We start from the raw sequence: 27,422 nt of genomic DNA, 5'->3' as shown, positions 1-27,422 counted from the left end.
GTTACTCTACAGCATGATTAGAAGAACTGTTGTTACTCTACAGCATGATTAGAAGAACTGCTGTTACTCTACAGCATGATTAGAGAAATAGTTGTTACTCATACATCATTATTAAAAGAGGGGTCATTATTCACACAGTACGACTTGACAGAATTGTCATTACTCATACTGCATGATTAGCGGTCAAGTAACATGAAACAATGGAGTTAACGGTATCACCAAGGGATTTATGCAACCAGTAACGCCTCATATAAACTTGGTCTTTGGGAGACTATAGCAAGTACTAATTAATGTTGTTTTTCAGGGGAAGGAAAATAACTGCATTAGAAGGTTTATCTTTTCATCAGTACCGATAACTGGCAGATCTACTAATAGCATGAAAATCTTTAATAGCTCATACCTTGTATCTATGTGACAGATTTGTAATTTAAATATCAGTGAATTTCCAAAGACATGAATGTAAACCCAACAGAACTTTAGCCAATATTCATTAGTTCTTTCTTAAAATCACTTGTTACCTTCTATAATATGGTCACAGTGTACAGTATATACGTGTGGGTATTTCTATTCATTTTTAACCATTTCCTGTCACTCTACACTCATCTTGTCTCAATCTTCACTATAGTGTAATTTTTTGGTGATTTCTACAACCCTAGATCCACCTTACACAAGAGTGGCAGAGAAGCGAGGCACCTCATCTAAACAGTAAAGTCAACAACATATCGTTATTAATGTTTTGGTGTGGTAGCATGACTTTCTCAATACTGTACCTACATATAATATACTATACTGTATAGTTATATAATCTTTGAAGGGCCTTAAAATCTGGATGATTTTCATATTTGTTATTATGTAAATTCAAATTATAATCTTCAATTAAGTACTAGTTCTGAACTTTGATATTGATACTGATATTGAAATAGTTTATTTAATCAGAAAAATACAGATACCGAGTGGCTAATAATAACAATATTGACATGGTGAGCCAATTGAGAGCCTGAGCTTTTTTAGTGGCACTTGATATATACTGTCCCACACTTTGGAATTAAAATGGGTTCTTAATTTAGAAGTAATCATTACATCACATTGTCTTGTGTCTATTTCACTCACACATGCTGTTACTCATAAATCAACCCAGTGTCACCGCTCTGGGTGGGGACATGCTTGGCGGTCTCACTCCTAAGATGTAGCCATTACTAATTTAATCCAATCCACAACCAGAAAATGTCAGGATATTCATGTTGTGATTACTATGTCTGTCTTGGATGTTACATCGAAAAACAAATCCAACAATTACTAATATAAAAAGGTATCAATTTTTGCAGGGAATAATGCCTATTCTACATGTTTCTTAAAATAAAATAAAATTTATTTCTTTTTAAACAGCCACAAATATACTGTTAACAATGGAGTTATGATACACCCTTGATTTTTTTCTTCAGTTTTTTACATAAATTTACAGCACAAAAAATGACTAAATGGAATTTTAATTAATGTTATCCGCTCTTTATAAAAATGAGACAGTTGCAGAAAGTCTGGGTTAGTAGCTTTACTGATCATCAAACACTAGCACTGTAATTACTGTGATTAATATCAAGGATGCTGCAAAGTCTTGACCCCATACAGGCAACAAACCAAGGATGCTTATACCAAAACAAGGCCAATGGTCAATTAACTTACGATTCATTGAGAGGTCCTGGATATGGTTCAGTCTTCCGGTACAAAGACGATAACTGAACAGCCAGAACCATCGCCGGCAGGAAGAAGAAGAACACCCAGCCCACACTCGCCCAAAAGCCATTCTGAAGGAAAATTATGAAGTGATTATTTTCAATCAGTCATACAACAAGACATAGAGAGTAAGAACAAGGCTAAATGCTGTTCAGCCATCATTAATTAATTCCATACATTACCAGTACATTCTGAATTCTAAAAAAACAAAATTATGGGAGGCCAGTAATTAGAGTACTAAAATGAAAAGAATATTCTCCACGAGTCACAAAGACAAGTTACCATCCTTTTCACACCAGGTCCTTAAGCAGCAGGTTAAGCTTCCCCTATGTTGACACTTTTGAAAAAAAATCAAAGCTATGGGCCAAAACATTTTCTCTCAGAATTGAATACTGTACATATGTGTTTTAAGTAGTACTGTACTTTATTATGCTCATCCGGACTAACAGAAATTCACCAAAATCAGCTTTGAAAAATTAATGGAGGCAGGTAATTAGGGTGACAAATTGAATTATATTTTCCATGAGACGTTTGGACATTATGTTAGAAAATAATGTCTATATCTATCATAACAAGATTTTGAAAATTTTAGGTAATTTTTTCATCATGCCAAGAAATTTTATTCAGACTTAAAGGATAAATCTTTAACTGGTCTTCGGTAAGTTAGAAAAATTAATGAAATTGTAAGAACCTTGGTCCCATCATCTCCAGTGTACTGTATATAAGTACAGGGTGTATATAAAAATGTCATTACAAAAACATGGTGATAACACATGAGAGCTACTCACAAAAGGATACATGATGTCTTTGCACACTGCAGATGTGGAGGCATTGTATATTGTTGACACGGGTCCACACCGACCAACGTCATTTTCCACCGCTAATTCCACGTGCCACACATATTCGTCTACGTCTGCCAGAAAATCTTCTGAGAATCTGGCTACAAGCTGTAAGAAAGTGTAAATCGTGAGAAAAATTAAAGACAAGATATCTGGAAATATGATGATGAAATAAAAGTGATAAATATAGAAGTAGCATACATAGTATATGAGCTTATGTAATCCTGTAAACATTCCATGTTAATTTTTGACACCATACATCATATTAATCCTTATAACATGTAGAATAAGAAAAACTATGGTGTCATTTTTTCTCAACGGTTTATTATAAATTTTATGCCATCAAAAAAGTTTTATCAAAGAGTGGAGTAATCAACCACAAATGTAATACTGTACCATTAATTCCTAAGTAACTTAAAACATGATTAATAACATATGAAAATGTTGCATTATACGATCACAATTTAACATAATATATTATGAATACTGTTATAATATCTTAAGTGTTACAAACACGGCTGCTCATATATGCCATCCTGTCCCTGGCAAAGAAGAGAATGCAGTAAGTAAAAATGACTGCTTAAGACAAATACTAGAAATTAAACATTTACTGTACATGATACCATTATCTGACAAGCTTAGAACATCCATTTTATATTTATTATTAATTTATAGTACTGTATTATACATCATGTGTATACAAGTCATAAGCTATTATTTATGACATTGCTTCAGTCCTCATCATCAGATTCTTCTGTGTAAAACACAAATTCCTTCGTCTTGTTTCGACATTTTTCATCATTTGCTGACAGTTACACATCTCAGTGCATGCCATGTTACTCATTCTGCATGAACAATGACCCACATTTGCTGATGCAACATCCACACTTAACAAGCTCTGTGATAGCTTCTGGAGCTGGTGACAGGTCTGATATTACTGATATGAAACAGTCATTTTCAATCTTCCAGCCATGCTCCAATGGTGAAAAGCATCTCACTGTCTGCATCAAAAGACCACAAAAGGGCTTGATACCTTGCTCTCAATATATGATACTTTTGAGTTGCTGCAGTCGGTGGTAGTTTTTCAGCCTCTGCCTACATTTTCTTGAAAAAATGCCATCTAAGTTCTGACAGTTCAGTGAAAGTCATTCATGGACAGTAGAGCTTACATACAAATTCATCTAGACCAACATACATATGACTGCTGGAGGGCATTTGGTCAACTCAGCATCTTGAATGCATTTAGGACCTTTGTGTTAGATTTCATCAAAGTGCTCCAACATGTTTTCTTTCCTTTGCCAGCAAATTTTCCTGTGCAGTCAGATCCTGTGAAGGCATAAAAACCTGAAATGCTCTCTGTAATGTCTGGCCCAATAGTATCATATATGGATTTGAAAGAAACAATGTGTTGTCACTTAACAGTTCCTGTTATCATACTTGCATTTTCTCCAAGTTGAGGCTGCTTTGATATGCCTAGAACAAATACATCAGTGTCTGGTGATATGATATGTAGAGTGCTGCCTTTCTGTGATGCATATATGGCATGAATGATGAGCAGAGCATCTGCTTCCTCATGGTTACTTTTTAACTGTTCAACATTTTCACCATTTGACTGAACACCGTCCTTTGTTGATAGCACAAATGAGGTTTTGCTTGAGTGGAACAGAAGCAATGCTTTGTTTCCTAGGCAGGTGGCCAATGATGATTTTGTCTTGTCGTTGCTGAGTAATTTCTTGAGTGAGACTTTAATCTGTGTTGAATCTCTTATTTCATAGCTGTATGCATTTGCTTCTTTGCCATAGTACCAGTTTCTTGTTCTTTGTTTTAGCGAGTGGCCTATGTCATAATGATCAAAGACAAGGTGTAAAGCATCATAACTTTTTGCCCTCGCTGATAATGTGTTGATGAAGTGGTCTGCAAACTCTGCACATTTTTGACAGACAAAGTTGACAATTCGTGAACTATTGCCGTGCCATCAATGATGAGTCTTATGACATGGTTCCTTTTGTGGATCTGCGATGCTTTCAACATCAGTACTGTACACACTTCACTTTTTGGAGCTGCTTCAAGGAGACCCATGAGCTTGATTTTGTCTTGGTAAACAAGGACAGAACCATCTGGGGAGAAGAGAGATCCTGGCAAGCAAATGAATTCATACATGTTCGCCTTTTGTAGATTGAATTCATCATGGAATCTTGCGATGATTAGCAGTCTATTAAACAAAGATCTATCCTGCTTAAGTTCTATAGCTAGTGAAGGTAATTTGATGCTTGAAGTCTTGTTTGCTGCTTTCCATGACAGAAGATTAACCTTGGACATCTTTTCCTCTAATATAGATAGACTCAAAGTACCAGTATTTAAGGTATATTAATAATTTGTGAAACATGCACATATTACAAACTGCAATCCCAACATAATTTGTGAACAAAAACATTGTGGAAAATAATACTATGTCAGACATATTAATGGAGAAGGGGAAAAAAGAAGAAAAGCTGAAGACAAAGATAAGAAAAATATCTGTATCATAGATTCAAAAGTCACAAATCTCTTTACCTTTTTTTCTTTTCACTTATGACTTCCCCCTATACTGAATGGTGCCCAAGACCAAACATCCTCTCATTCTTTTGTCTAATTCATTTGTATTATTCCTCATCCTGGAACACCATAGTAGAATATATATAACACGGCAGTCAGCACACCAGGAAAGAAAAATGATGTTCTTTACTGAGAGGAGAGGAGAGAAGAGAGGAGAGAGTGAGAGAGAAAGAGAGAGAGAGTTTTACCTGGGTCACTTCCCGAGAGCCATTAACGCGAAGGTAGTATTGTGCGAACTCAGCTTGGTTGATGAGATCTCCAATAGCTTCACGTAAGCTTGTCTTGTTGAATTTCAGGTGCTCGTTGAGTCGTGCAGTAGTTTTCTTTAGATTCTTCGTCAGTGAACCAATTGATGTCACCCATCGTTGCAAGCCCTGACAGTGCATAAAATAAATATATGAATCTTTCTCATGAAAGATTTACTAGTCCTGTAATTTAATCACTAAGAAGCAATTTTTGGTTTTATCAACTTCATAATGTAACTCTGAGTCTTACAGTACTGGAGACAATAAATAGCCTTAAATAATACTGATAAAAGAGGAAAGAAAAAATAAATAGACTAGTATGACCATTGTCATGGCCAATTAATCATGAAGAGCAAAAGAATATTGTAATTTACTTAATGATCAATTTCAAAAGAAAAAATATGTGTTGGAGGTACAGAAGTTGTAAATTAACATTTATACAACATAAAAGTATTACAAGTACGTAGCTTCAATGATGTAAATATTACCTCTAAGAAAAGGGCATCATTTTTAAGCTTGAAAGACACTTGGTGATATCCATTTGGCAACTGGTCAGCTGTCTGGTTCAGTAAGGCTGCTAACTCCATCAAGTCAATTGTAAGAACTTTCTTTTCTAACTGTAAAACAATGTCATATATATTAAATTGAATATCATCACCATCACCATTCTATGGCCATTTTTCATGCATGTGATTCCATAACAAATTTCCACTGTAATTCTTCATGTCAAACTATATTAAGAACTCAACAAAATCTAAAATATAACTTATTACAAACAAGCAAGTCATTCTGTTCATAAAAATTGCTTGATAACTTAATCTACTGATCCTTACAATATCAGTATAGTAGTCCCATGTGTCCTTGTCAGCAACTGAGGAGTTGGCCAGCTCCCACAGCTGTTCTTTGGCATCCCTTGACAAGATCTCAACATTTGTATCAACACGAATTTCGTTCATCAGTTGTTCAATCTGAAAGGAGAAGGTGTACAGCAAATACAGGTTAAAGATGGAGTTGAAGAACATGTGCTACAGAAGTATGTACCACAACTAGAGTGTGAAGGGCACAGTGTGTACATCATTCAGCTCAATCAAGATTCATAATTAAAGAATTTAGTCCAGTTAAATATTAATTACAGTGAGCTGTACAAACCTTTTCATCAAGATTAAGTCGTTTCTTATAGTCCTGGAGTTCTGCTAGGATGCTGTCTATGTGGTCCAGACTCAACACTGAGTAGAGAGACTGATTCTTGTGACACTTACTGTGGGGAGACAAAAAGTTGTTTGTTATCAGGATTCATTATATGGTAATGTAATAATGAACAATGTTAGGCATTCCATTACAACACTATTTATAAACTCTATATTATAAAACCAATTATAACAGGAAACAAGAAATTGAAAGAAAAAGTTAGTTAAAGGGTTACAAAAATTGTGGATGCTATACTCTAGGTAGTTTTTGTTCCTAAAAGTTTATTGCAGAATTTTACCATATTCAGTAGACATTATTTGCATGATTTCTTGAACAATATTAAATGTGTTTGTTGTGTTACAAAACTCAACATTGTATTACACACAAAATGGATATTATGTAACAGTTTATTCCAGTATATATATATATATATATATATATATATATATATATATATATATATATATATATATATATATATATATATATATATATATATATATATATATATATATATATATATATATATATATATTAGTGTGTGTATTTATGCCTTCTTTCTTATTCTGTAGTGCATCTGTTATTTACCCAAAACTTCCTGAAATCTATATTTTTATTAGATAAAAAAGGAAATATATACTGCTTTAGAAAACTACCACATTCACAGGTAGGAAACATTAAGATTACTGCCAAGTGAGTGTTGGCTGGATGAGAAACTATCTTTATAAGAACCAAGAACCTAATACAGTAAACTGTATTTACTCACCTTATCATTTCAGTCAATCTTGGTGCCTCACCAGATGGATAATAGTCATTGAAGTTATATAGATCAGCAGCCACTGATAAAACTTCAGAGTGTGTTGGGTCACTGAGTGGGTCACACACCAGAATCTCACTGGCACTGCCCACGACAAACAGTGCAGTAGTACACGCCATGATCACCGCAGAGAAGAGGAATGTCAACCCAACACCACTGGAAGAGGGAGAATAAAGTCTGATTGAGAAAGAAATAATAAGCAGTATCTTTGTTTCTTGAATGAACATAAATAAGTTTTTGTTCATCATACTATACAACTGTTTTCAAAGTGAGTGGAAATTCTAATCTTTGTACAGTATACATAAATAAAGAAATTCTTACATCTATGTCCAGACAATTTACCATATACAATAAAGAAAAAAATAATAATTAGCTGTCAATTGTTTTACCATGGAAGCTACAGTAGTACAGTAAATCATCACTCTAACCTTCCTACAACTCAACACACCACAACACTTTCAGTTATTTAAAGGGACATAATAAATAAAAAGAAGATTGAGGAGAACCTTTACAGGCTGGCAGTTATAACCATCATTGTATTTGGAGAATAAGATTATAGATATGGTTGAAATTATATTTATTATTTTATTACCATCACGACTGCCCTCTCACTTTTTATCTCTTAGTCTCACATTCGTCGTACTCACCACATGAGCCAAGAGGCACCGGCAGCCTTGTGGCATGAAGAGGCTCCATCAGGCCGGCGACCACAGCAGCCAATAACAACACCCAAGGTGAAGCAGAGTGTTATCACTAGCAGCAATATGCAGAGGCCCATGAAGCCCCAGGATCTGAAAAAAATAATTTACTTTCGTAATAAACAGCATGAGCTCACAGAGGTCCCCAATACGAACGTCCATCTTACGGACGCCCAACAATACGAACTGGGTTAAGCTTTAAATTTACAGTAAGTATTCTATGTACGTGATGACTTATTTTATATTTTCATAAACTATATTTTGTCATTCTCTTAAATTAAGTGATTTTAGGTGTATATAAGGACTTTGGCTATGATATAGTGGGATTTTAAACATTGTTCTGTAAGTATGGTACTGTATGTACGTTGCATGTGTTCCGACTTATGTACATTTCCAACTTAAGAACGTCCTCAGGAACGGAACCCATTCGTAGCCCGGGGACCCCCCTGTAGATGTAACAGCTGACACAAGTGCAAGCCTGATCACATGCATTTTTTAATTCAATTTGGTTAAGACAACAGTTTGATCCCATGGCCAGCTAAGTCTAAAGTACCTACATCATCTATGGTTATAAATGACAGTCTTCTAGTGTTGATCAGCTATTTTCAGCCATAGTTACTTAAAGGGGAGAATATTCAACAGCTACACTAGTCAGGGGAAAACAATGCATCATAATTAAAGACCAGTCACCCACCTGTACATAGCATATTCATTTATCCCATCCTGCATGATTCTTAAGTATGTGTTTATCTTCCTCAGATAGACATTGGATTCCCTTGGGTAAGAGTCAGGATTCTGAGACTCACTAAGATCAATTGGCTGCAGTATTCGGTGAATTTTCTCAGCTGCGTCCTCCAGCTGACCTCCTGTAAGCAGTGAAATACAATATATAATACAGGTACTGATTTCTTCAATGATAAGTGAACAGTTCTGATCAAAGTTTGTATTACAGTATTTCTCCAGACTTACTCTTGCCGACAAAACCTGGACAAGAGTATTATGGACTACTGTTTATTTGTCCCTTACTGTAGTACTATAAAAAACCTACTCTAGTATTTCTCGTCCCCGTGAAGGTTTCTGTACTCCTTGATCCACCCAACACAAACAGAAAAGTAATGAAAATAGATATATAATTTCATACAGTACAGTATACTGTACTGTATACTGTATATTAGATTGAACAAAGTAAAAATTTCATTTTATTTTGCTTTTAATTTTGACATATCACGGATAGTTTTTATTACTTGATAATTTAATAATACTGTTTTTACAATGAAAAATTAAAAAAATCAACTGAAACTTGCACTCAGTTCTTTTCTTTCAATCACTACTAATAAACACAAATAAAAACAGGATAAAGTGTCCACAACTCCTCACCTGCATCTAATATCTTCTCCTTGATTTCGGGTATTGAACTTTGAACTTTGTTTTGGATCTCTGTCGCGATTGAATCAAACGCTCGCTTTCCTCGCTTCACCACAATCTCTATATCGTTTTCTATGAGAGCGGTTACTTCGTCAAGCTTTGATTCAACATTCGGAAGCTGAAAATAAATAAAAATAATAATAAGTAAGTTGATAGGAAACATCGTAACACCATAACATGTAATCCTACATCTTATTTCTTCTGATTAACTGTCTCTCTCAACCCATATCTATATTTTTATTTAATTATACGCTAACAAGTCATTTTCATTATCATTATTATTATTATTATTACCAGAAAAAAGTATATATGTATATAACTTGATCATTTTTACTAATTAACAGCAACAGAACAGCTTAATTAAATCCAAGGCACTACTGTATAAGTTAAGTCAATATCTAGGTTGATATGCAGAACTGGCCGTCTCCTGGCTCTCTGGTCATCTTCTGGTGGTGCGGGAGGTGATTAATATCTCTCACTGAAGCACGACCATGGGAGACATGTGTGTATTCCCCCATAATGCTGGTTCTTGCCTGTGTTTAGTCTACAATCCAGCACACTTGCTAGTTTGTCATATAGTACAGTACAGTACAATATTCACAAACCCACATCTATGTTCTGCTCCTAATGTACTCTTCTTCTCTCTCTCTTTATTTGCTGATTCCTCTTGTCTGTCTTCATATTTTTCCAATTTTCATTTGTTTATCTTAGACCATTTCCCATCACTTCTGTTACTTCCTACTTTCCTCCTATATTGCAAACTTGTTCAAGCAACTCTCTTCATAATATCTAACTTCGTACACACACGCACACACAGCTGATGGATACAGTACACTGAGGTCCAGGAAGGTCATTCAACAAATACTTCGTAAATGTTGTTAATGGATCTATCAAGCTGACTGTACACACAGCCTGTAATTTAACTGACTAAGGAAGACTCACGAACATCTTGTCCTGAACCTCCAAAAACATTAATATATCTACTGGTAAAAAAGAATATCAGTAGACCCTGGTGAAGCTGACATCATCATCATATCCCTACTGCTACAGTATATACTGTACTGTCTAGGCAAAAAAGCTAAGAATTTTGGTGAGTTACAAATTGGTCTTTTCCATAATTCTTCATTTTGAAGAACATTAGCTTAAAAAATTATTCAAATAACAGTAAAGCATTCAAACACAGTGGAAATTCTCCAGTGACTATCAGAGCACAAGAGTTAACTGAAGAGATCCTACATGTCAAAAAATACAGTAACTTCTTATGTACAATAACTGTAGGAATACTAGTTTGAGAAATGAAAGAAAAAAGTTTCATCTCTTTCTCTTTCTGTTTTTCTTCATAAAAAAAAACATACCGTAACAAATTCCAACATGCTATGTGACCATTAACAAAAAAAATTTGTCTTTGAAATCTCAATTATTTTTTAATTAAAAAAGGGTTTATAGATAACAAAAGAGAGGTTAGTAGTATACTGTAGACAAAGGCTTGAAAACACTATCTATATATATTCTGAAGGTCAACATGCAAATGGATCGTGCGAAACATATCACGGTTCATGCATCATAAAAAATATTTACCAAGCACAAAGCAAAGTATCAAAGTATCAAACTGAAATAAAATAATGTGTATCAAGAAGCAGCATTCTCTTCATTTGTCTAATACAGTAATTATTATGGTTACATTACATGCTTTCCAAGTTACCTGAGGCAAAACATCGGTCTCCAGATACTGTGAGGAAGGAACCACACGAGTTAGTGCCATTACCCTGGTCAACCTCTACAGTGCTGCTAAACTTCTTCCTCCCATTTATCAAAACAATTACACTATGAGTCAAACTGATAAGAGTAATTAATATTTAATGTTTTACAATAATATGGATGAAAACTAAATGTCAACAAAGGTATGGTGGTGACATGTCCATTGTCCATTACCATCCATCCATATTTAAAACTAATACAGAAGTTCAGCTCACACTGGTGTTATAAAAGCCTTAGCCCATATCAATTAACATTATCATTAAGATTTGTCTCATTAGTGTCAACAGACTAGAGATATGCAACGTCAACAGTCTACATCATTCTCTGTCTTAATCTGGGAGAGGAGATGACATGATACAAAACTTTCAACAGGGTTAGTATGGAAAGAGCTGTGGATTGCATATCTCTGCACTAGACAGTTACGTACAGCTAATTCCAAAGAAAATACTACTGAAAGACTCCATGTCACGTAAAATAGTACAGTATTTTGACACACTGCTGTCTACTCAGTAGTATTGTGTTAGTGTTCAAACTTTTATTAAACTGAAGCCAATTTCACAAAATGACACGGCTAACTGCAAGTTTTAGGCTCATGTTTTCATAATGATAATTTGTAGGTTGAAACCAAATAAACAAACATAAACTGTATGCCAAGAGGCCTTTTGTGCAAAAATGGAGTAAACCAAAGGTTTGATTTATTTTCCGTGTGATTCCATGTTCACTTAATGCTTAGAGGATGCAACATTGATCTCAAACTTGTGACAATTTCCCATCCATGCCTTTAATGGAAGACACGTTTCTATAATCAACAAGACTATTCTCTTGCCAAACTTCCTCAGCACAGTGACTACTCACAGGATTGCATTATTTGTTCGTATGCAAATTGCAAATTATTTACTGTACTTTAAGGAGTAGTGTATCTTCAACAAAGTCCATTCTTTATTATTTGCAACCACTCCATCAGAATTAGTAAATTGCAGGCTCTTGACACATGACAAACTTGTAGTCAAACTGTTTACCTATAGTGAAGTAACCAGACCAAATTCCATCATCACTTCATGCATCGCACGTACCCGATCAAAGTCATTATTTATCTTGAGCTTATCTGCGTATTCTGTGATGAGTTCATGACAGTCAGGCAGTGATTTACATGACTCTTGAAGCTCCCTCAGCCTGAAAGCGACATCACCCAGCCCTGAAAAAAAAGTTAATGTACTGTATTAGATGCACTATCCATTTTGTGGCACTTTTGTATATAAAAAAAATCATACATGTTTAGTTCTTCAATGAAATATAAACTATCTAATTCTCAACATGTTGTACAATACAAGCATTACAGTATATTTAAGGAAACTTTTTACCTAGCACAGTACTAAAAATCTAATATATTTAGTACAGTAATTATTAGTCTCATTAAATTCTTTACTCTTAGCACCATACTGTAACACCACCTACTGTCACTACACTCTTAGCACCATAATGTAACACCACCTACTGTCACTACACTCTTAGCACCATACTGTAACACCACATACTGTCTCTACACTCTTAGCACCATAATGTAACACCACCTACTGTCACTACAATCTTAGCACCATACTGTAACACCACCTACTGTCACTACACTCTTAGCACCATAATGTAACACCACCTACTGTCACTACAATCTTAGCACCATACTGTAACACCACATACTGTCTCTACACTCTTAGCACCATAATGTAACACCACCTACTGTCACTACACTCTTAGCACCATAATGTAACACCACCTACTGTCACTACAATCTTAGCACCATACTGTAACACCACATACTGTCTCTACACTCTTAGCACCATAATGTAACACCACCTACTGTCACTACAATCTTAACACCATAATGTAACACCACCTACTGTCACTACAATCTTAACACCATACTGTAACACCACCTACTGTCACTACAATCTTAACACCATACTGTAACACCACCTACTGTCACTACAATCTTAACACCATACTGTAACACCACCTACTGTCACTACAATCTTAGCATCATACTGTAACACCACCTACTGTCACTACAATCTTAACACCATACTGTAACACCACCTACTGTCACTACAATCTTAACACCATACTGTAACACCACCTACTGTCACTACAATCTTAACACCATACTGTAACACCACCTACTGTCACTACAATCTTAACACCATACTGTAACACCACCTACTGTCACTACAATCTTAACACCATACTGTAACACCACCTACTGTCACTACAATCTTAACACCATACTGTAACACCACCTACTGTCACTACAATCTTAACACCATACTGTAACACCACCTACTGTCACTACAATCTTAACACCATACTGTAACACCACCTACTGTCACTACAATCTTAACACCATACTGTAACACCACCTACTGTCACTACAATCTTAACACCATACTGTAACACCACCTACTGTCACTACAATCTTAACACCATACTGTAACACCACCTACTGTTACTACACTCTTAACACCATACCCACGACTACAACTCACTGCCAAAAAGTACAACCTGAACTATTAACTTTAAAACCATAATCACAACCGCAGTATAACTCTTCTGCTCTGACTGATATCTCCACTGTTGTTATAATAACCTCAAGGAACAAACAACTCACCACTCTGTAGATTTGATGTCTGGTCCTGTAGTTGTAGTGTTGTGTTCTTGATTTCCCAGAGGTCCTTCTTGATGACTGACAAGCTTGTGGCAATGGCTGTCAGGTTGTCAATGGCCACAGCTTTGGTTACTCGCGCCAGTTCACTCTTAACAAGCTCACCACTACCTGCAAATGCAAATTATTTTTTTTCTTTTATACACGAGAAGTTTATTAGCCCCTAAAGTAAGATTCTAACCCCATGAGTATTTTCAATTCATTAACCCTTCAATAAGAGGACTTAACACCTTGAGTAGACTGATAACACCTTAAGTAGACTGACAATCCTTTGAGTAGACTGGCAACCCCTTGAGTAGACTGACAACCCCTTGAGTAGACTGACAACCCCTTGAGTAGACTGACAACCCCTTGAGTAGACTGACAACCCCTTGAGTAGACTGACAACCCCTTGAGTAGACTGGCAACCCCTTGAGTAGACTAACAACCCCTTGAGTAGACTGGCAACCCCATGAGTCCAATTAATTAGCCCATTCATTTATTTTTACTTTTCAATATGAGGATTTAACCCCTTGAGTAAAGTACATTGAAAGCCCCATGAGTACAATATCTTAACACTAAGTATGATGATCAATTCCTTCAGGTGCAACATCTCTGTACAGTACTCAGGGGATTATACAGGTACAGTAGCTAAAACAACTATCTGTGCAGGTGGGGGTCGATATGCTCCAAAATTTTACGTGTGACTAGTGACAGCCCTCATATACCCAAAATTTATCATCCATGGTCTCATATTGTTTCCCATAAAGTATGCACAGATAGTTGTTTTAGCTACTGTACAGTATATATAATATCTAACCAACTTGTAAAGCAATTAAAACACATTAAATAAACAATCTAAACCATAGGAGTACAGTATTATTTTAACCTGACACCACTGTACTGGATAAGACTTGTACACACAGACCCCAAGAGCTGCCAACTACAGTAATTACAGCACCAATAACCAATTTACAGACTCAAAATTACAGGTGTAAACTGTATTTAATGTGGGTATTTTCTCATTTAACTCAACTATCATCTCTTCACCAATGGCAAAAAATTAGACTTAATGATACCTGCTGAGCTGCTCATCAATCATATCTGAGGGTTGGCGACCATGGCCCTCCACTCAGGCTGTCTTTACCCAACCATCCTCAATTTTATGTCTCTACAGGAACCGTGGCTTTTAATAATATCCCTCCTTCCTGGTCTCTGCCTTCCCCTAATCTTCCCCCACTTAAGCTCATTCATTAATATCTCCACCATCACTAATTATATGACTAAAGTTTCTCATTTTCCCTATTCTAAAAAGTTTCAATATTTCTCTTATGCTAACAAGTTTTAAAGAGGGAAAAAGAAGAAAAAAAATAATATGTAAAACAGGTCCCTAATCTGCATATCTTAAAGCTTGTTTGTTTTAAGATGGATGGATGATGACTTAGGTATATGCAACCAGACTCCCTCAAAACACATAAGCACACCCAGGACCCCCGCCCCCCACCATACACACTCACTAAACACTAAAATTAATAACCATGGAATTGAACGAAAAGTTATTGCAATTCTTGGCTCAATTTCCCTTACATTCACCCAGATAAATGAGAAGCATTAGTACTGGCAGGGGGGGGGACGTTATACATGTAGGCAGGGGGTTGGGGGGGAGGTGGACGCTATACATGAAAAGTGTGGAGTAACTTACTGTCCAGTTTATTGAAGAGAACATTCTGCAATTCCCGGTAGTTGCTTACTAGTAGATTCTGCACCTCCTGTAACAACACAACACATACATGTTAGCCAAGGATGTCTCTCTCAAACCAAATAAATAAATAAAAATTAAAGTCTTCCTTGGTCTATATCCACTTCCCATTATCATCAGTTTTGCTCTAACCTCTTTTGTATTTAACAGACAGACAGACATGGTAAAAACAATAACCACCATTTGATCTTTATACTGAGGTTAAGACTTAAGAAATATATAAGTAACTTCCTTCCCCAATACCCAGGGAGGAAGGGATGATGCTGACGAAGTACCACCACCCAATCCCGACAGGTAGCTAGGTAGTGAGAGGTGGCTGGTGTTAACTAGGGGATGGTTGGTTCCTCAGTAAGTTAGGCGACTGCTCTCTCTCTCTCTCTCTCTCTCTCTCTCTCTCTCTCTCTCTCTCTAGCAGCGCTCCTACACAGTTATCAGGGCGAGTATCAGCAGCCAGCGGCACGACCCTCGCCCTGTGGTGGGTTCAGCGTCAGCGTACACACAAAAATCTCGTGGGTTCGCGCTGGCAGCTTCCCCCATCACTTCGGCTTACCCACCTACCGCGAGCCTACTGCCATGAAATACTGTATACCGTATATATACAAATCCAGATCAGAGTATACAAAGTGTAAGCCCTGGTTAGAGTTTGAGGCGAGGAAAGTATACCCCCCCCATCTCTCTCTCTCTCTCTCTCTCTCTCTCTCTCTCTCTCTCTCTCTCTCTCTCTCTCTCTCTCTCTCTCTCTCTCTCAAGTTTTTATCACAATCCTTCTTCTCGTTCTCGCTGGCCGCTCTCCCTCTCAGTACCGGGTCCCACTCTCACTGTCTGCTTTCTCTCTTGTCACTTGATTTCACTTGAACTCTCCATTCTCTGAACTTACTTCATGCCAGCTTTAAACATGCTTACCTCTGGCCCTCATACCTGCCCTTACCTCTGGCCCTTATACCTGTCCTTACCTGCCCTTACCTCTGGCCCTTATACCTGTCCTTACCTCTGGCCCTTATATCTGCCCTTACCTCTGGCCCTAATACCTGCCCTTACCTCTGGCCCTCATACCTGTCCTTACCTCTGGCCCTAATACCTGCCCTTATCTCACACTATACCACTCACTTTCTCCCCCAGTAACCACCCCCACCATCATGAGGCAGCCAGTAACACCAGTAAGGCTGTTGGTGTAGCAATTCATTACCCGTCACAGGTAACACAGGTGAGGCGCCCAACACCGTGCTGGGATTAATCAAGCTACCGCCTCCAACGTGACGGAAGAAGGATTTACCCACACGTAAACATGGCGGAGGTGAACACCGTGGCTTCCTGGGGGACTGAGCCACACGAGTCACCACTACTGCCGCTAATGGTGACCGCGGGCGAGCAGGTAACACGCCAACCACCACCAACTGCTGTGGTCTAAATACTCAAAAGAAGCAAAACGTGCACCTATTACATACAGAGACCACAAAACACCTGCACTCCACAGCCAACATCTACCCACAAACGAGGTCTGGCGAAATACAAACAGGCAAAACCTGTCTGAAAAACTTGTCTGGCAAATACATGAAGGATCAAGGAAAAGTTGGTACACACGGGAGGTGGTGGTGGTATACCGGCCGCCTGTACCAACAACCTGTATTAACCTTCTACAGGTGGTTCTTGACCCCCACAGTCAGGGTTACGACACAAGCATGACAAATTCGCGTCATTTTAAAAACTTATACACATAAATATAAAATAAATAAACTATTATTTATAACACAGTTCTCAACACTTCCTCCCGCCCACTGGAGACTTTAATGGTGATGAAGACGTTAAGGAAGGGGAGGGGGGGGGGTATAGGGTGGTTCATACTGCCTCTGCCCCTCACTCTCTCTGGGTTGAGCTGAGGTGTTGTGTGGTGTGGCGTGGTGGTGGGGGAGAGGTAAGTGATGACCAGCTCCGCCTCAACACACATTACGTCATATATAACCCGCCATAAACACGGAAGCTCTCATAAACAAGCGCAAGATAAACAAATAAATAAATAAATAAATAAATAAATAAATAAATAAAATAAATAAATCCTAGGCACAGTAGAATATAATAAAAAAAAAGTACAATAAATGACCAATTATGATAAAACACACAAAACATGACAAAATATACAGTAAATATATAATAGAAAATAAACAAACTAATCTAACAACAAAAACTATTATCTATAAAAAAACCTGAGTAATCCAGGTGACCCCCTTGGCTACACACACCTGTCCTGGGCCACCTTCAATAACGGAGTAATTAGGGAGAGAGTTAAGGTGTAGTGGGTGGCTGGGAGTGAGGAGCCCCATGGGAAACAATATAACGCGCCCGGACAGGTGGTAAACGCCCTGACAGGTAAGTGTACGGGGGCCCCTCATCTGTTTCCTTTACTCGTGCTGCGTGTAGAGGACTTACCTGAAGGTGATACAATAGGTACACCTTCAGGACATGGCTACACAAGATCTCTATATATATAATACTTGAAGGTGATGTCTCCCGCCCCACCCCACCTTCCCTCCCTCCCTCCCTCCACAGTCTTGGTTTAACACAAAACAAATGATAAGTATAATTCTTACCACCCCTCAAAATAATATAAAGTCAGTCAGCGAAGTGGAACCATCTTGTTAGGTCCACCAGGCACGTCACCCACCCAAACACCCCATTTGTGCTGAGTGTTCGTGAAATTCCTTGAGAAAACTTGCAATGGGAGGAGAGGGGAAGGGGTGGGGAAGAGAGAGAAAGAATTGGTTTACACACACACACACACACACACACACACACACACACACACACACACACACACACACACACACACACACACAGAGCCGCTCGAGATAACAAGGCTTATTGGATGACCAGACGTGCTTTGAGTTTGTCTTTGCAATTCTTGACTCCCTCCCCATCCCCCCACTTTATCCAGCAGCCCTAGAGAGAGAGAGAGAGAGAGAGAGAGCTCCTCCTTCACCAGCTGCCAGGTATCAGTATGGTAATTAAGCAGCAGTGACGAACAGGTGACGGCTTGTGTTAGTTACCTCTCGTCACGACAACATCCCCACCCCTCCCTCTTTCCTTCCTTCCTCTGTGTCTCTTCCTTCTTTCTTTACTTCCTTATTCGTCTTTCTTTCCTTCCTTTCTTCCCCCTCCCTCGATCTTTCTTCCTCTATTCCTTTACATTCTCCTTTCCCTCCTTTCTTTCCTTACTTCCTCTTTAACTTCTCCTACTTTCCTTCTTCCTTTTCTCCCACCTTCCTTTCTCTCTTCCCCTCTTCCTTATCTCCCTCACCCTTCCTTTATCCCCCCTTCCTTCTTTTCCAGTAAATGGTGTCTGTAGAAACTATGGGAAGGAACAGATAACAAAGAGAAAACTGAAAAGAAAGCAAACCACAGAGAGAGAAAGCACACACACACACACACACACACACGGAGAAAGCTATAAAGAGATGATAGCGAAGAAAGTTGACAGAGAGAAAGCGTATACAGGGACAGATGGAAGAGAGGAGAAAGCAGAGAATGTTGGAAGAATGTGGAAGGAGAATAGAAAGTTATTATATATGTAGAGACCGCAGGCAGCAAGAAGGAGAAAGTAGAGAAAAAAACAAGGGAGGAATTAGGGGAAGAGAAGGAAAGGGAGGAAGAGGGAAGGGGAAAGAGGGGAAGGGAAGAGAGGAAAGGGGGAAAGGAAGAGAAGGAAAAGAGGGAAAGAAGAAGGAAGAGAGAAGGGGGAAGAGAGGAAAGGGAAGAGAAGGAAGGGAAGAGGAAGGGGGAGAGAAGGAAGAACAAACACCACAGAAGAAAGCAATGAATGAAAAAAAAAGTAAAAAGGAGAAAGAAAGAGTATATACGCAACAGGAACAGAGAGAGAGACAGAGAGAGAGAGAGAGAGAGATGACGGTAATGATAATAATGGTATACGGAGTAGAAAGAATTGAGACAGACAGACAGACAGACGAAGACAGACAGACAGACAATTGGTCCTGAACCAGACAGACAAATGAACAATACCACAAGGAAGAAGGGGTAAAGGAATATAATTACGTCTACGGGAGAGAATCCATGAAGGAGGGGCTGTAGGAGGAAGTGGGGGGCGCTGAGGAGGTTGTGACCAGACATCCAGGGGAGACAGAGGGGTGGTGGAGAGAGGTACACAGCCATAATCAATACCACCCCTCATAATCCTCCTCTCACTTGCCTCCTCCTTCTCCTCCTCTCCTCTGCCTTATATTACAGAGGGAAGGAAGGAAGGAAGGAAGGAAGGAAGGAAGGAAAAGAGAGAAAAGGGGGGGGGAAAGAATAGGCTCCCCGATATTCCTTCTCCCCCTCTTCCTCCTCCTACTGCTCTTCCTTCTCCTCCTCCTCTTCATATATATGTCCTCTTCCCCCTCTTCTCCTCCTCCATCTCCACGAACAACATTTTTCTACACATTTTTCTTCTTCCTCCTCCTTCCTCTCTCTCTCTCTCTCTCTCTCTCTCTGTCTCTCTCGTCAACATAACAAGATTCGACTCCCTCCCTATACTCCCCTTTTAAAACCCGAATTGATCATGTTCCTCCCACAACTCTCAACAACAAGACACACTGAACAACCACACCTCAACAGAACCACCTTACCTGTCTTAATTAACAGGTAATGCCTTGTTATCTCACCTGGCAATTATCTATAACCTCAAATCATTAACTATAAGAATCGTGTTTTAAGTTCAATGTAAATAATAAAACATTTAGGTGTGAGAATCGTTCAATCTCTCGTAAGACAAAATAATGATCTTAATTATCCATGTCTTCGTGTTATTTAATGGGTAATTATATCAATTATACACTAAACTATAATCTAACTTTCAACGTTATAATTACCCTACATAACAAACTCATCAAGTCATATTTAACAAAACAATGGCACCATCTCAATAACCTAACTTAATAATAACAGGTAATGACGTCAAGCATGTAATTAGCCACACTGGTATAGAAATCGTACAGGTAGACGTATATACATACATACACCTGTCGAAGATTACTTAATGTCTGCCTTCAACGACCTGTTCCATGAGAGAGGAGGGAGGGAGGGAGGGAGGGAGGGAGGAGGGAGGAGAGGAGGAGAGGGGAGGAGAGGAGGAGGAGGAGAGGAGAGATTAAACAGTAAACAGTGGAATTAGAATGATGATGTAAACAAACCACACAAGTAATTTCCGTAAAAAATTGAGGGGAAAAAATAATTTAAAATTGACTAACAAAAGAAATAATCAAGTTTCCATCATATATATCTTAAGGGAAAATTACAGAAAAGTTGACTTATTGGGGAAAATGGTAAAGTTTCCGTCAGATATCCCGGGTATGTGAGTGGATTACTTGGTCAGTATTTTACCCTCGTGGTGGCTGGTGGTGTTATCTGCTGGCTGGGCTCCAACTTGACACATATGGAGGGGGAAAAAAAATATAATAAAGTTTCCTTCCATTTATGCGAGAGGTTCTTCGTATTCTCCGAGATTGCCATAGTTACCCCTCCCACCCCTCGTCTACAGCACCGTTTTCTTTGTTTTACATTTTCATTCACAACGCTTTATTATTGTTGTTGTTATTATTATTATTATTATTATTATTACGAAAGCCGTTCACACACACACACACACACACACACACACACACACACACACTTTCAATAAAGACTTGAATTTCCACTGAACGGAGACCACAATTTTAAGTTTGAAATACTAGGTCTCTCCCGTCCGTCCTTCCCCTTCATCTATCCATCCGTCTATTTATCTATCCAATCGTCCATCCATTTATCAATCTTACAATTTATCCATCTATCCATCCATACACCTACTCAGTTATACATCCACCTACCTACTCATTCATCCAGCTATCCACTCGTCTATCCATTCACCCACACACTCATCCAGCCACCCACCTACTCATTCCTTCGTCTCTATCTATCTATCTATCTATTTATTTATCTATCTATCCATCCATCCATCCACCCACCCCCATCCACACATATATCTACCCAACCATCCGCTTCTATCCACCTCTCCCTCGTGTGGCTCAGAAGACCTTCCTGCCTTGAGGTCGGTAATAGCTGCCGGGAGCCGCTTGGGTCTGATGTAACAAAGTGCATTTTTCTGATCCTAGTTCCATTTTCTCGCGCGCGCGTGTGTGTGTGTGTTGTGTGTGTGGACGAAGCTATTGGATAATAACGCCTCACACACACACACACACACACACACACACACACTACCTCTGACTATATTACTTTAAGACCCACCCACACACTGAGAGAGAGAGAGAGAAACGTTTGCATTAAGTGATCCAGCTCAGGGGTGACGGACCAGGGAAGCAATCAAGCAGGACAGAAAAAGTCGAATGAATATCTCTCGTTTAATCTCTTCAAGTCTTTCCTGGTTGGTGGCAAAATGATGAACACACACACACACACACACACACACACACACACACACACACACACACACACACACACACACACACACACACACACACACACACACACACACACACCTACCTCTGACCAAAACCAGCTGTTTGTGTAATATATAATAATAGGTTTATTAACAGTGTTGCAGCCGGTGGCTGAAAATATACAAACTTATATGTGATATAGACATAATAATATACGTGTGTGTGTGTGTGTGTGTGTGTGTGTCTATATGGAAACTTTGTTGCCCTTGTGCCTGGCGTTCGTTCCTTCGTCCGTCCGATTCATCTGCCTGACCTGACCTGATCTGACCAGACCTAAAGGTAACAATTACGCATTTTACGAGGAGAGAACGCCGGGGTGGGAAACAGGACGATAAAGAAAAAAGGATAATAGGTGGTGAGTGGAGGAGAACTGGGAAGAAGAGTAGAGTGGAGGGAGGGAAGGGAGAGGAGTGAAGGGGAGGGAGGAAGGAGAGGGAGTGAAGGGGAGAGGGAGGGAATGGGTGGAGGAGGAACACGAAACGCTAACTGGATCTGGGTAAGCCGGTATCAGCTAGGAAGACGGGGTAGGGGGAGGGGGGGAACTGGCTTGGTGAGGAGAAGAGGGTGTAGGAGAGGGAGGTGGTGGAAAAAATGATAGTGTGAAGGGTAGGGGGACGAGGGCGGGCAGCTAGGAGGAGGAGGTGGAGATGCAGTGGGCCTCCTGCTGGTGGTATTGGCGGTGGAGGCGGAAGTGGGAGGCGCGGGGAAGGTTCCTCGGCGTGGGTTGGCAAGTCATGCGCTACGCCGCCCCTACCTGTTCCGCACACCTCACCCGCCGCCCACGGGAAACTTACACCGCGCCTCTACACCACCCATCCCTTCCCTCTACCCTCCTTCACCCCTTACTCTCCTGTCTCCCCGGGCTGAGGTTGCTGCAACACTATCACCTCCTGCCTGGTATCTAATCCTCGTCCCCGTCAAAACAGATGAAGCCTCAAGTACTCGTCCCACCAACCACCTGCTGACCTCCCTCCACCCCCACAACTACGCCTCCAGACCCAGTTCTACACCCACGTCTAGGCCTCCATCCTCACAACTACGCCTCCACCCAGTCCTACACACGTCTAGGCCTCCACAACTACGCCTCCACCCCCACACTACGCCTCCACACCCAGTCCTACACCCACGTCTAGGCCTCCACCCTCACAACTACGCCTCCACCCCAGTCCTCACCCACATCTAGGCCTCACAACTACGCCTCCACCCCACAACTACGCCTCCACACCAAGTCCTACACCCACATCTAGGCCTCCCACAACTACGCCTCCACCCCCCACAACTACGCCTCCACACCCAGTCCTACACCCACGTCGGCCTCCACCCTCCACAACTACGCCTCCACACCCAGTCCTACACCCACGTCTACGCCTCCACCCCACAACTACGCCTCCACCCTCACCTCCATAGCTACATCTACGCATCTCCTCTCGCCGACGTCACCTCGCTACTGCCCTCAACAAAATCAGCGCGCGCACACACACACACACACACGCACGCAGACACACACACATACTCACTCTCTCTCTCTCTCTCTTCGGATAACACTACTGTCCACATGATACTACGAGGAGATTCAACCATTATTTCTGCTACCAACTACCCACCATTACTACTACTACTACTTTTTTCTTTTTTTAATGGCCTCCAGCCTCCCCCAATAGCCACACCTTCGCCGCCATTTTATTACCTTAAAATTATATATCCTAATACATAAATAGCTACCTTAGTTGTGTTGAGTTAGTTGAGCCGCAGATCTATACGGCATTCAGTGACTACTACTACCACAACAACCACCTTTAGTATTACAATTCGTCATTAAATGGAACACAAACATGAATTATGAATGACAAAATCTCTCTCTCTCTCTCTCTCTCAGGAATCACGGAAGTCTTGGGAGGTCCACAACGCGACCCAGTTTCCTTTAGGTCAGAAGAACGTCTTATTTTCCCTCAGTCTCTCCCTCCTCCTCCCTCCCTTCCCTCACACACACTCACCACCATCCCCCCTCCTCCCCCACACACACCGTCACAACTACCTCTCCTGCCCAAAACTCTCTCACGAAAGTCTTGCAATGTCTCTCTCTCTCTCTCTCTCTTTCTCCTCTCTCTCTCTCTCTCTCTCTCTCTCTCCTTATACACACACACACAAATAAACACCAACATGAGTAACATAATATGACCACCCTCTCCCCTCACCTGACCTCACCTGACCTCACCTGACCTCACCTTTATTAAATCACATTATTAGCACCTCTTCAACATTAGGTTCTCAGCTCTTATCATTTTGCCTTCATTAGTCTTAGGAGTATCATGTGTGGGTCTCATTTAAGCTGAGGAAGATGGGACTGTGGGTTGGAGGGACTGTGGGTTGAGGGGAGTGTGGGTTGGAGGGGAGGTGGGGTGGAGGGGTGGGTTGAGGGAGTGTGGGGTTGAGGGCGTGTGGGAGGGAGGGGTTGAGGGGAGGGGGTTGAGGGGAGGGGGTTGAGGGAGGGGTTGAGGGAGGTGGGGTTGAGGGACTGGGGTTGAGGGGACGTGGGGTTGAGGGGACTGTTGGTGAGGGGGCGGGGTTGAGGGCGAGGGGTTGAGGGGACCATGGGTTGAGGACTGTGGGTTGAGGGCGACTAACCGGCGCGCTAGAGAGAGAGAGAGAGAGAGAGAGAGAGAGAGAGAGAGAGAGAGAGAGAGAGAGACGTGTTGATCAGGCTGTCATTGGAGAAGAAAGGGAGGGGGAAGGAGGCACCGAGGTTGATAGTAGAAACAGGTGTGAGAGAGAGAAGGAAAACCCCCCCCCCCACCTCCCCAAATCCAGGCCAGTAAGAGACAGATGACTATACACAACCCCACCACCACACACAAACAACACACCTTTCGGCCACTTACCTGTCATTATAAATATTTCCATCTCTCACCATTACCATTATCCCTTCCTTCCTTCCTTCCTTCCTTCCTTCCTCCTCCATTATCACCTTCTTCTGCTTCTACCACCTAATCAAACACTTTACCCTCTCCTCCCTCCCCCCATCATCATCAAACGCCACTCCCATCTACGTTACTTACCACACTCTTCCGTTATCACTCTCTCCTTTGCTTCACTTCCATTTCTTTCTGACCATACCACTATTTTCATGTGTTTATACCTGACCTGTGTATAGGAGGGTGTTGGGATGGGTGGGATAGGTGTTGGGATGGTGATAGGTGTTGGGATGGTGGGATAGGTGTTGGGACGGTGATAGGTGTTGGGATGGGTGGGATAGGTGTTGGGATGGGTGGGATAGGTGTTGGGATGGGTGGGATAGGTGTTGGGATGGGTGGATAGGTGTTGGGATGGGTGGGATAGGTGTTGGGATGGGTGGATAGGTGTTGGGATGGGTGATAGGTGTTGGGATGGGTGATAGGTGTTGGGATGGGTGGAGGTGGATGGTGGGATGGTGTTGGGAGGGATAGGTGTTGGGATGGTGGATAGGTGTTGAGGGTGGATAGCTGTTGGGATGAGCAGTAACTCAAACCGAACCAAACCTAACCTAACCAAACCTAACCCCAGTAGCATAACAGTTATCCATTTTCTCCTTTATCCAGGACTTCTCAGAGCATAGTTTGTGATCCGGATGGTGTTGAGAGAAGCGGCTTAACTCTCCCTGCATGCCTCTCCCTTATCCACCTCTCCCTTCCACTCTCCCACGTTTCCCGCCTTTTAGCAGTACCTCGCAAGGACCTCTCCAGTCACCCCTCACCCCACCACACCATATGATGCGGGTCCCACCACCATCACTACCACCATCAATCTCAACCCTGGTCCTTGCACCCCAACCCCCCTCCCAATCACCAGAGACATTAGCAACACACCCCCCACCCCCCCATCCACACCACTCACCCCCCACCCACATACCCAACGTGCATCGAAACCTTTCCCACACACACACACCCGCACATAACACCCAACAAAATATGGGATGTAATTCAGGAAGGCACAAGATAATGACCACCTGCAATACAAAGGCAACAGGGAGCTAGACCAAAGACGTGTGTGTGTGTGTTGGTGTGTGTGTGTGTGTGTGTGTGTGTGTGTGTGTGTGTGTGTGTGTGATTGCCCTGGACCTCCTCACTGCTATCTTTATAAGCACTCAATAGACGCCACCGCTGGGCCACACTGGGACCTTAGTAGGTTAAAGATCCTTACAGAGTGTTTGTGCTGGTCATAATTTCACTGTGGGACTCGCCAACTGACACAACCTTTGGGAGGAGACACACACACACACACACACACACACACACACACACACACACACACACACACACAATGACGACGCCTCCCTGCACAACACACAGCTGGGAGGAAGGGAGAGAAGGAGGGGAAGGAAGGAGGGGAAGGAGGGATGTAGACGAGAGGAGCTAATGGGGAAAGAAGGAAGAAGCAGAAAACTGGATAGAGGGAGGAATAACCAGAGTGAGGGGAAATGAGAGAGGAAGTGAAGGGTGGAGAGGAGGGAGAAGGAAACAAGGAGGGAGGGCAGAGAGGGAGGAAGAAGGGATGTGAGGGAAATAAAAGGGAAATAAAGAGGGGAGGAAGAGATGGGGAGGGAAATGGGGAAGAGGGGAGGAAATGGGGAAGAGGGGAGGAAATGAGTATTGGGGTGTAGTGGTGGTGAGGGGAAATAGTGAGGATGGGTAGGAAAAGTCGAGTGTGGGAGGGTTATGGGGCAGGTGAGGGGTCAGGTGAAGGACTTTGGGCGGGTGAGGGAACATGGGGCAGGTGAGAGGCATGGTAGTAGGTGAGGGAGCATGGTAGTAGGTGAGGGAGCATGGTAGTAGGTAAGGGAGCATAGGGGTAGGTGAGTGACGGTGGAGGGAGGACTCGGGTCTTGGAAACACACCAGAAAGCTCTCCTCCAGCACAAGGGTCGTGCCAAGCTGCCTCCTGTGTGTGTGTGTGTGTGTGTGTGTGTGTGTGTGTGTGTGTTGAGTGACCTAAAACCGCGTAATTAGGTCTGACTTTATGATTTTAGAATGGCTACTCCTGGGCAATGAAGGCTCATGGAGTGAAACTAGCAAGGGGTGAGGGGTAGTGAGGGGTGAGGGTAGTGAGGGGTGAGGGTAGGTGAAGGTAGGGGGGGTGAGGAGGGGTGAGGGTAGTGGAGGGGTGGTAGTGAGGGGTGAGGGTGAGGGGTGAGGGGGTGAGGTAGGGAGGGGTGAGGGTA

General features: G+C 41.1%; 1 protein-coding gene across 26 annotated transcripts in view; it reads right to left on the bottom strand.

Annotated features, from left to right (window-relative positions):
- LOC121859744 (prominin-1-like) overlaps positions 1-27,422 on the bottom strand; it is a 159,984-nt gene that overhangs the window by 17,317 nt on the left and 115,245 nt on the right. For 22 of the 26 annotated variants that reach the window (XM_042356706.1, XM_042356707.1, XM_042356728.1 and 19 more), the window contains exons 5-18: positions 15,691-15,757; positions 13,956-14,129; positions 12,370-12,491; positions 11,241-11,267; positions 9,491-9,656; positions 8,808-8,979; positions 8,063-8,206; positions 7,365-7,571; positions 6,560-6,668; positions 6,244-6,378; positions 5,899-6,027; positions 5,354-5,539; positions 2,520-2,678; positions 1,681-1,802 (exon numbers count right to left, since the gene is read on the bottom strand). In XM_042356706.1, coding sequence (XP_042212640.1) covers positions 1,681-1,802; positions 2,520-2,678; positions 5,354-5,539; positions 5,899-6,027; positions 6,244-6,378; positions 6,560-6,668; positions 7,365-7,571; positions 8,063-8,206; positions 8,808-8,979; positions 9,491-9,656; positions 11,241-11,267; positions 12,370-12,491; positions 13,956-14,129; positions 15,691-15,757 — 1,919 coding nt within the window. The remainder of the gene's footprint in view (positions 1-1,680; positions 1,803-2,519; positions 2,679-5,353; positions 5,540-5,898; positions 6,028-6,243; positions 6,379-6,559; positions 6,669-7,364; positions 7,572-8,062; positions 8,207-8,807; positions 8,980-9,490; positions 9,657-11,240; positions 11,268-12,369; positions 12,492-13,955; positions 14,130-15,690; positions 15,758-27,422) is intronic. The other 4 variants (XM_042356713.1, XM_042356733.1, XM_042356709.1 and 1 more) reach the window with 3 other exon arrangements.

Source organism: Homarus americanus, unplaced genomic scaffold, assembly GCF_018991925.1.
Source record: "Homarus americanus isolate GMGI-L3 unplaced genomic scaffold, GMGI_Hamer_2.0 scaffold27231, whole genome shotgun sequence".
NCBI classification, from domain to species: Eukaryota; Metazoa; Arthropoda; class Malacostraca; order Decapoda; family Nephropidae; genus Homarus; species Homarus americanus.
The sequence above is the reverse complement of the archived record's forward strand: the minus strand, read 5'-3'. Positions and strand labels throughout refer to the sequence as shown.